The sequence below is a fragment of the Gracilinanus agilis genome, chromosome 3, assembly GCF_016433145.1.
Source record: "Gracilinanus agilis isolate LMUSP501 chromosome 3, AgileGrace, whole genome shotgun sequence".
Lineage (NCBI taxonomy): Eukaryota > Metazoa > Chordata > Mammalia > Didelphimorphia > Didelphidae > Gracilinanus > Gracilinanus agilis.
The window spans coordinates 605,460,609-605,472,564 of NC_058132.1; the positions used below are offsets into that span (position 1 = coordinate 605,460,609).

Sequence of the window (11,956 nt, forward strand, 5' to 3'; positions counted from 1 at the left end):
CACATTAGAATTAATTAATGCTTATAATAAAATGCAATTCTCATGAAAATGCTTGATTTGTATGGTAACACAAAGTGAATAAATAAATAGTAACCAGTGAAACTTCTGTGATTTCCACTTAAATCAACTGTTAAAATGTTATAATATTCACAAATACATCATGACTGATTAATGAAGACTTAGATGCTATATTTAAAAGGTCATTAGAGAATTCTTTAATTGAATCTTCCTCTGTAAAAAATTATATGATAAACATCAAAATGATTTCTTAAACAATCCTTAAGGACTTGGGACATGAAAAAAGGAAACTTTAACTCCTCATTATATTACCTTCATATCATTTCTCCACCCATTCAACCCACTCCCTCAAAAAAGATACCTTAAACTTGGACCATGCATTAGATTCTGTGTCAAGTCTGATACCAAAATGCTGGTTTACTTATGGTCTTCAGTGTGACAACTGAAACCCTAAGTCAGGAAGGTGGAGGGTAAGGAAGGATCCAGATCTGAGATAACAGTTTGAATTTTTTCAAGGCCTAAACACACTGTCAGATAGCCCTAAGTCTTTGACTTAGGCCTTAAACTTTCCCACTCCAAATGAGGTGTTTGAGCCTTGGTAAAGACAGTACTAGGAAAAATGTGTGGGTCAAAGAACAAATGATAAAAATAATTTTATTAAAGATAATGACAACAGAAAACATGCCAAAATTTGTGGCATGCAGCCAAGGCAGTACTAAATATATCAATAAAAAAGGAGAAAGAGAAGGTCTACAAACTGGGCATGTAACTAAAAAAAAAAAAAATCCTAGAAAATGAAAGAAAAGTTTAATAAAATTGAATTTTTAAAAAATTTGAATAAGCATAAATAAAACTTGGGGCTGACTTCACAAATAAACAAATAAAGGAAATTTTGATTTTTTTTTCAAAATCAGAAAATAAACAGTATCAAAAATGAAAAGGGTGAATTGAAAACCAAAGAAAAAGAAATTAAAGCAACTATTAGGAGCTATTTTGCCCAATTATGTGACAGGGAAACAGACAATCTAAATAAAGTAGATGAATATTTTCAAAAATATAAATTTCTAAGATTAACAGAAGAGGGAATAAAATACATGAATAACCAACCCTCTTGGAAATAATTGAATAAGCCATAAATTAATTCCCTAAGAAAAAATTCCAGTACCAGATAAATTTACAAGTGAGTTCTACCAAATATCTAAAGAACAATTAACTCTAATACTACATAAAATGCTTGAAAAAATAGGAGAGCTTACTAGATTAAAGACTGGAGGTCCTGAGTTCAAACCTGACCTTCAATATTTCCTAGCTATGTGACCCTGGGCAAGTCACTTAAATACAATTGCCTAGCCCTTATTGTTGTTCTGCTTTGGAATCAATACTTGGTATTGATTCCAAGACAGACAATAAAGTTTTTTTAAAAAAGAGAAAAGAAAAAATAAGGAATCCTACCCAAAGTCCTTTTATGACATAAAAATGGTTCTGGTATCTAAACTGGGAGAGCAAAACCAGAGAGAGAAAATTATAGAACAATATTTTCTAATGAATATTGATGCAAAAATTGCAAATAAAATACTTAGCAAGGAGTTTACAGCAATACATCATAAACATAGGATCAGGTTGGATTTATATGGTAATTAAGGGCTATTTCAATATTGGGAAAACTAAAAGGATAATTATATCAATAATAAAAATAACAAAAATCATATGATTATAACAATGTAGAAAAAGCTTCTAACAAAATGCAACACCCATTTCTATTTTTAAAAACAACAGAAAGCATAGGGATAAATGGAGGTTTTCTTAAAATGATAAGCAGAATATACATATATACATGTATGTGTGTGTGTGAATATATATATTCTCTATAAGTAGAATATAAAACCAAGACGAAGTAATTTCAATAATGGGAATAAGCCTTTCCAATGAGATTGGGGTGAATCAAGGTTATCTTCTATCTCTATTATCACTCAATATTGTACAGGAAATGCTAGCTATAACAATAATACAATAAAAAAGAATTTAAAGGGAAAACTATATATAGTAAAGAAACAAAACTATCGGTTTTTGCAGATAATATAATAGTATACTTAAGAGAAGCCTAAATAATAAACTAAAAACTAGCAAAACAATTAACAACTTTAGCAAAATTACAGGTCATAAAATAAACCCATAAAAATCATCAATATTTTTACATATTACCAATCAAACTCGGCAAGAAATTAGAAAAAGAAATTTCATTTGTGAGTCTACCTGCCAAGAATATATGAACATAATTATAAAATACCTTTAACAAAATAAAGACAGATCTAAATAACTGAAGGCATATTAATTGTTCATGAGTAGGCTGAAGCAATATAATAAAAGTGAAACTACCTAAATTAATTTACTAATTCAGTGATATACCAATCAAATTACCAAAAATTTACTTTAAAGCACTAAAAAAAATCATGATAAAATCAATCTGGAAGAACAAAGGATTAAGAATATCAAAGGAACTGATTTAAAAAAATGTCAAGGAATAGGACCTACTGGTACCAGATTTCAAACTATACTCCAGTGATAATCATCAAAACAATTTGGTACTGGATTATAGTGGCTGATGAAAAAATAGATTAAATACACAAAATATAGAAACAAATGATCATGATAACCCAGTGTTTGATAAATCCAAAGATCTCAGATACTGAGCCAAGAAATTACTTATATGACCAATACTGCTGGGAAAACTGTAAAGAAGTCTGGCAGAAAGCAGCATCTCATACTATATAACCAGATTAACTCAAAACGAGTACAGGATTTGGATATAAAAATGTATATCTTAAGCAAATTAGTGTAGTATGGAAGAAATTGCCAGTCAGATCGATGGACAGATAAAAGGTTCATGAACAGTAAGAGGTAGAGAAGTTAACAGGAAATAAAATGAACAATTGATTACATTAAACTAAAAGAGGTTTTGCACAAAAAAAAAACAAACCAAAACTAAAGAGAAATGGGAAAATTTTATAGCAAGTTACGATGATAATGGTCTCATTTCTCAAATATGTGGGGGAAAGACCCAAATTTATATAAAAAATAAAAACCACTCCCTAATTGATAAAAGATCAAAGACTAGGAACATCAAAGCTATAAAAAGCCAGACAGAAGTGCTCTAAATCACTAATAATTTGAGAAATGCAAACTAAAACAACTTTGAATTATCAGTCCATACCCATTAGATTGTCTAAGATAGGAGAAAAGGAAAATAACAAATGCTGGAAGAGATGTGGGAAAATAGGTACACTAACGCATTGTTGGTGGAGCTGTGAAGCAATCAACCATTCTTGAACACAATTTGGAACTATACCTCTACATTCTATGTCTATAACCCAGATATAAAAGAGAAAAAGGAAAATGACTCATGTAAAAAAATATATGTATATGTATATATACATATTGAAAGCTGCTAATTTTGTGGTTGCAAAGAATTAGAAACTCAGAGGATGACCATCAATTGCAGAATGGCTGAACAAGTTTTGGTATATGAGTATGATGAAATACCACTGTGTTATAAGAAATAACAAAGGAGACAATTTCTCTCAGAAAAACCTGAGAAGACTCATGGGAACTGATGGATACAAAGTAAATTGAGCCAAACAAGGAAAGCAATGTGTAAAGTAATATTATAAAGATAATCAACTGTGAAAGACTTAGTAACTGATCAATACAATGATCTGCCACAATTCCAAAGGACTTATGATAAAAAAAAATTACCTATTTGCAGAGTGATCTGATGCACTCAGAATACAGATTAAAGCATATTTTTTCTCTTTGTTTTTCTTGCTTTTTTTTTTTCAGAACATGGCTAATATGGAAATATGTTTTTTCATTACTTCATATGTATAGTGGGTATTGTATTTCTTGCCTTTTCAATGGGTGAAGGAAAAACTGGAGGGAGAAAAAATTTGGAACTGAAAATAAAAATGAAATAAAAAAAAAGAGAAAGACAATACTAGGTCTTAGAAGGAGGCCAGCCCCAGTTTTCCAGCCTCAAAGAAAGGTGTCTGAAGTCTTTGTCACAAAGAACAATGAGGTTGGGAGTTGACAAAAGCTGAAAAATAATTCATAGAAAGCTGACACCTGGGCTAGAAGCTCAGAATGATAAAAATACGCAAATGTTTATAGAATTTAGCATAGAAAATTATTCTCTAGCTTCATATCTTATCAACCTACAGACAATCCTGTGTCTCATGTCCAACATTACTGTTTGTCTCACCTGGTTTTGACCCTACTCTATTTTAATGTCTCTGGCCCTCTAGCTCCCTATTCCAAATTCCTATTTACTATTTTTAATTTGTTCTTTGAGCCAGAGGCAGTATTATAATAAAGATTTGAATTCAAAATATGGAAGAATTTCTAATATTCCAGGATGTCTAACAATGTAATTGGTTTCAGAGTAGTGAACTCCCAATATCAAAAGACATATTCAAACAGAGGCTGTATGACTATATGCTAAAAATTAATATGTTGGGAGGAGTTTGGGACCAGATGATCCTATCATCTCGATATACAATACTCTAAATCAATAATAGTTTTAACATCTCCCTCTACATACAAATTTTTAATAGGAGGGCATCTTTAATTTAGTAATTTCTTTAGAAGAACTGATCGTTTTAGAAGTGATCAATGAATCAATTACTAATTAACATTTATTAAGAACTTACTACTACATGTCATGCACTGTGCTGATTGATTTTGATACCAAAAAAAAAAAGTAAAGAGTTCCTGTGCTTAAAGAGGTCTCATTTTAAAGGTGAAATGAATACCAACTGAGTGACAAATAAAACTTGATGGGCACACTTACACAGTGTTAGTAGAACTCTGAATTGGTCTAATCATGATGGAAAACAATTTCAAATGATGCGAATAAAGTGACTAAAATATGCAAACTCCAAAACCTCAAAAAACTTGCTATATATATGCCTAAAGAAGATCATTCATTAGGAAATCCTGTATATGTGATCCCTCACCTACTGCAGGAGTTATGTTCCAGAGACCTCCCCCCCAATAAGTGAAAATCCCCAAAGTAGCATCATTATATTTATTTTATTATTTATATGTATTTTAAGGCTTTATAAACCCTTTCTACTCTCCTATAAACCTTTTCCACACTTTTATTAACCTAGCCAATCAGTGTCCAGGATAGAGCATACAGTGCTTTAGTTGGTCACCTTTCATTCCACCAGCCAATTGTGTGCGATGATAAGTATAATTCTGCTATATGGAATTAGACATATATTTTTTTAAACCCTGGATACAGTGAAGCCCGATAAGTGAATGGTGATATAGAGAGGGATGACTGTATACCAAAATATTTATAGTACCAAAGAACTTGAAACAAAGTAAAATGCTTATTGGTATTCCTATACTATAAAAACAAAAAAGATAAAACAGAAAAAAAAGGGAAGAATCCTATAAACCAATTCAAAGTAAAGGAGTAGATAAGGATAACAACACAAATGGCAACAACAGTAAAACAATTCAAATTGCTGTTAAATTATAACATGAAAGCATGTTCCTCTCTTTGCAATGGTTGGTGACTAGGAATATGTAACATTGCAAATGTCAGATTTTATCAATATGTTTATGAGTTTTATTGAACTGTTAATGGATGGAACACGTAGCTTTTCAACTCAAGAATTCATCCAACCCAAATCTGCTTGTGTGATTCTTTTGATATCAATAATGTGATACTGGTATAAGCAGCATAATAATAAAAAACGCGGGTCAGCCCCTTGAAATGCTGACTTAAGAAGTTACCATGATTTATGATTTAACCATATGAGTTAAATCATAGCTACTTATTCCTACAGATATTCAAAAGGGATGAACTGTTAAAGGGTAGCTTGGTTAGGTTAAGAAAAAACAAATAATGAATGCAATACAAAAGTAAATTAAAATTAAAAAATGAACAAATATTTGTTATCTATATTAGACATGCCATATGCTGGCTCAAGTAGAAGCCACTGGGTACAGTGGTGGATAAAGTGCCACACCTGGAATTAGGAAGATCTGAGTTCAAATCCTATCTCAGACACATACTTAGTTGTGTGACCTTGAGCAAATGTGTCCTTGAACAAGTCATTTAACTTCTATCTCGGTTTCCTTAACCACATTTGTAAAATGTTTTGCAAATCTTAAAGCTTTATATAAATGCTATATATTCTTATTCATAGTATATAATTAATATAATATTTGTGTAACTATGTATTTATTAGATTATTGATATATGCATTCTATATTAACATGTTTATAATAATATAAAATCATTAACATGTTATATTATTGTACCGAAGATGTAATGTTGTAAGAAATAGGGTGAATGGTTACCCCAAGAAGTTCCCCTATAACTTTTTAAATTGTTGCTTACTACTCAAGGACTACTTTATTGTTAAATATACTGGCTCTACTTTGAGGATTGAGGTCTTAACTAAGAAAGAAAACAAGCATTTATATAACATCCCATGGGCCAGGCACTGTGCTAAGCACTCTTACAACTAACTCATTTGATTCTCACAGCCTGGCAGGTAAGTGCTATTATTATTATTTCCATTTTATAACAGAAGGCACTGAGGCAAACAGATTTCAAGTAATTTGTCTAGGGTCATATAAACCTAGTGACCATATTTGAACTCAAGTCTTCCTGACTCCAGGCCCAGCACCCACTATATACTATGGCACCCTTTTAAGGATTCCAGAAGGATTAGATGCCATACTTTGATTTTAAAAAATAGAATTTTCAAAGATCCAATATAGACACATACACATATATATGTGTACATACACTGTATTTTAAGAATTAAGTTTAGTACGAGCTTTTAGCTTTACGTATTAAAACAAAAAAGGCACAAAAAAGTTAATTTGCAATTAAAACAGAAAGGGAAAGACTGCATTTGAGAATGTCATGTAGACACATGTATGGAACTATTAAAATTCCTCCTCTTCTATGAAACTATTCAAACATATTTCAAGAAGGCAGTGCCAAGTTCTAATTTATTATGATCTCAGAGCTTATCTAAAGAATACATTATAACATTCTAGGATCTAAGAATTCCTTGCAAGCCAAAGCATGCAAAACCTTCCTTTCATGCTAAAGCTTTACATTTGATTTCCTTTTTGAGCTTTAAAATTTTTATTGATAGTTTTTATATCACCATTTCCAATTCTATCCCTGTCTTCAACCAATCCAGCAAAAATCTTCTTGGCTCACTTGTTACATCCTCCTGATACTACTATATTATTATAGGTAAGACATGATTTGCATTCCAGTACATAATGTGTGACTAAAAAGACTCCTAAATCTGGAGCCAGAAGAGCTACATCAAACCCCTACTCTGGTATTTAGCACCTTCTGAGACTTTTGGCAAATCACCTCCCTTCTAGGAGCTTTAATATCCATTTTAGTTGTGAATAAGCTCATCGTTAAAAGTCCTTTCCAGCTCTAGATCCTCTAATTCTAGAGAATCTAATGCCAACCACAAAGAAGTCTAGGTTGTGTTTAGGTGGGGGAAAATAGGGAAAAACATCAATGGCCCAGTCATCCAAAAAAAATGCAAGTTCAGATGATAATAATTTGTGGCTCATACCTAAAAACTAACATTTTTAAATGATTCCCAATAACATTTGACCCTCTTCTGTTGATTACAAAGTCGTTTGTTAAACAAATGAATATTTAGTAGGTATCTACCATGGGCTGTTAAAGACTAGGGATGCAAAACACATTGTAACCATTCCAACATCTTTGCAAAGAAAACCTCAAATGGTGTCATGAAGAGTTGGACACTAGTGAAATGAATGAAAAAAAATTTTTTTATGGCACTCCTCTAATCTAGTCTAGCAACCTTATAAAAAGAGGAAATAAGGCTCAATTGGCATGACCTATTATTGATAAAATTATTTTGAAATTTTGAAACCTTATGATTAACATATTCTTTACTACATATTTGCTAATCATCCTTTTAATAACATGTTTTAGCTTTTCTGACCCCGCGTCCTGTGTGGGAAGGCTCCTGAAAAAAGAAAAGTGAAGAGAGAGAGAAAAGATCTGCCATCAATGAGGTGATAACTAGGTAATATAGCATCAACATTCACAAAGAGACCCAGGAAGGGATTTCAAAAAGTGTAGTCTGTAGATTCTATAGAGAAATCTATAAATTTGCCATGAAAAAGAAGCAAACTACAAATATGTAAACTGGCACTAACTCTAATGCTGGTTGATAAAAAAAGCAGGAAATGTTCCATACTGCACATTTTCCAGAAAATGAAATTAGAATAAAGATACCACCAAGAAACTATGCTTACCTAATACCTATAGTCACTTTAAAAAGCTAAATGTCAATGTGAATGAAAGCTAAATTGAACTTTGTAATTATAACAAAATTATTAAATTGAATCATGATGATAATGTTGACATATTCTCAAATTTTGCTAGGAATCTATTCAAGCTCCAAAGTCTGCCAACTATGAGACTGAGATTCAATGAACTTTGAAAAAAAAATACACTTATACTTCCAGTTCTCTTGAACCTACATTTTGCTTCCAGCCTGTGACATTTCTTTCTTTGGTTCTTCAGTCCTGACCCAAGATCAATTGTTCTAAAGATATAGATCTCCTATGTTCTTGAACTCTCAATCTTCTCTTGCTCCTTCTAGGTGCTCTTTCATGGACAACTTTCCTAATCTCCATGCTTGAAATGAGCCCAACCTCTTTGAAAATCAGAAAAAAAAATCTGCCATTTTTCAATATATTACATTAAAAAATCTTGGTGACAGAATAAGTAACTAGAGCTACAACTTTCTAAACTGACCCAACAGAAACTAAGTTTAACCTTTTATCATAACTGAAAGCCAATTTCTATAAGCTAGCCAACCAACAATGATTTATTAAGAACCTTCTCTTTGCCAGGCACATGCCAAATAGAGCATATGAAACTACTTCAAATGCTGATACTAAAAATCTTCCACATCACTTTGCCTAAACAGACACTACTTGATGCAATGTGTCAAAGTATTGATGTAAAAATAAAACAAAAACATAACAAATACTACATTATATGGACTTAATTTTCCTACTGAAAGTGCATATACCAAATAGTTTCAGTCCTTTGACCCTCCCTGTTCTTGAAGACTCAAAGTAAAAGTATAGTGTTGTCATAAAATTATTAAAAATAAGAAATTTATATTAACATTTGTGTATTTTATTCTATTTTGCCTAAAGTCTTCAAGATGCACAGAAATTAGCAACACAATATATTCAGTTACTACACAATTTCTACTTTATCCATATAAGCTTTATAACTAGAACACCATTATGTTCCTTTTCATAAAGATAAGTCGCATAAACTAATGAATCAAGTATTCAATATTTGACTCTCTCCTTCATTATAATTTTTTAGTGTTCATGGAAAAATTAATCAGTAATATATTTTAAAATAATGTTAAAACTGCTTGATCACATGGTTCAATGGGGATATGAATGGGGATAAACAATTACCTAGTGCAAATACTAACAGTATAGAAATAGGTCTTGATCAATGACACATGTAAAACCCAGTGGAATTTCTTGTTGGCTACAGGAGGGGAGTGGGAGAAGGGCAGAGAAAGAAAATGATTTACATAACTATGGGAAAATATTCATAATTAATTAGTTGAACTTTTAAAAAATGGAATTTTTTGATTCTTGAATGGTCAATAAAATTTGCTTTTTAAATCCAAAAAAAAAATGTTAAAAATGAGGTGAAAATCAGGGGAGAGGAAGAGGATGAGTAATATAACAATGTAGTTAAAATGCCAATATACTAATTTTTCATAAATCAGAAAGAAAAGCCCTAGGTGAACTGAATTCTGGAACACCTAAACCCAGAAATGAGCTCGAGTCTGGTCAGTCATTTTGGTCAAGATATAAAATAGTCAGACTGGATCACATTTAGAGTAAGATTAAGACCTTGGCCACAAACATGAAACACAAGTGGATGTTCAAATAGGTAGGGGAAAAATCCACTTACCTACAAAGAGTTTTTATTACCCAAATTAATTGTTTCTCCTATTAATAGAAACTGAATAATATAGGAGGACAAATAGCATATGCACATACCTAATTGTACTAGGTAGACAATGTAAATCCAAGGGTATGACCTTAAACTTTTTTTCTTTTACACAATTTAAAGAATAGAAAAATACTTATCTAATTTAGAAAAAATTTTGCTATAACATTCTAACTACTAAACTTAATGTACTTATAGTGCTGGGTACCAAACAATTGCTAAGTAGCCAAAAATCTATCAATTTCACACTTACACCATGACACTTTTTCTAATGGGCTTCTCATCCAAATCTTCATCTGAACTGCTGTCAGTTGCATCAGAGTCTAAACCCTCTTCAACATGAGACAACAATCCTGCAGCCGACAGTGCAAACTTCTGAATTTCTGCAATGGTGCACCTTGCAAAACCATTTTTGGTATCTCTCCACAAATCATTCTCTGCATTAGATATGCAGACTTCTGGTTTAATTTCGGTGCATCTGTGGAAACTATTGTCCAGAATTCTGGCAGGTTCATGAAAGATTCTCATTCTTTGGGACTGATGCTTCATAGAGAATTTCATCTGTTGACCACAGTGTTTAACAACATGCTTTGCCAGGAGCATCTGCAAATGTTTCTGAGTTCTTTTGGCTTGGCTAAAGAGAATTTTTTGTTTGCTTACACAATGAAGTAAACGAGCATTTACTTCTTCTTCTTTCTCAGTGGCAGGGGAGCTAATAAGTACATTTGTGTGCCCAGGCCAAGCTTTCTTTTGAGCACACTGCAAAAAACTCTTTTTACTCTCAGCACCAGTAGCTTTATCCAAAAGACCATTCTTTTGGTACCATTTACAGTTTGGAAGCTCTATGTTTTCTACACTACTGACTTTGGTTACACTGGAATCCAAAACACTTGGCAAATCAGTTATGCATTGGCTTGTGGTCTCTGATAAAGGTTCCTGTTTGATGAAATCTTCAGAATTAGGAGGACAAATTCTACTAAGCCTAATGCTGGTGCCATTCCTCAGTGTATTTTTTAGCTTATTGCCATTAGGGTCTCCTAACTTCTTTTGTGTATAATTTTCACTATACATATTTAATGAAGAATTAGAACTCATTAGAAAGACAGTCTGATAATGTTTTGAAGGCTGAGGAGAGCCAAAGTGTTTCAAATTCACAAAATTAGTATTAAGGCTAGGTTCAGGAGTTGGAAACCCCAGCATTGAGCAATTAATCTGTGTAATGGAGTCTCCCTTTAGTTTTTCTTCAACAGTTCCTGGACTTTCCATACAAAGTACTGTGTCAGACTCCATGGTTCTAGACAAAGAAGATGACAAGTGGATACCATGTCCCTTCATTCCGGCCTCTCTCAAAGCTGGGGTCATGGCGACTCCTATGGGTAATTGCAGGAAACCTGAAAATAAAATAAGAAAATGAGTAATGAAATATTTACACAGTTAGACATCAAGTTTTTGCACTAGCTCATGACTTTTTCTGGATATAGCACTGCACATTTCTGATTTAAAAGAACAGAATGGAGTTCCTTCTCTTAACTCTCCCTCATCCTCAGCTTCTTCTATGTTAGTCAGACTATATATAAATAGTTCATAAGGGTGGCATTAAGGACAAAAAAGTACTGTTGCTTTTGTTAAAGTGAGGCCCAAAACTCCCACCCAACATTTCAAAGCACCTAGATATCATACACATATTTATACACATAGAAAATACTCAAGAAATATCAGAATAAATGAATAAAGACATGAAGTTAATGAAGACATTTGTATTTAAACAAACTTGCATCAGATTCAAAGGAAAAACTTTTTTACCTCTGAATCTAGGTTCTTACCTTGTACATGACCTTTAATTACATAGTTTCAGTA

The 11,956-nt window shown here is 32.1% G+C and overlaps 1 protein-coding gene across 2 annotated transcripts in view; it reads right to left on the reverse strand.

The window, feature by feature from the left end:
* The window catches only part of KANSL1L (KAT8 regulatory NSL complex subunit 1 like), a 117,672-nt gene extending 106,211 nt beyond the window's left edge, over window positions 1-11,461 (reverse strand). For both annotated transcript variants that reach the window (XM_044670722.1, XM_044670721.1), the window contains exon 1: window positions 10,353-11,461. In XM_044670722.1, the coding sequence (XP_044526657.1) occupies window positions 10,353-11,461 (1,109 nt within the window). The remainder of the gene's footprint in view (window positions 1-10,352) is intronic.
* Between the last annotated feature and the right edge of the window lie 495 nt (window positions 11,462-11,956).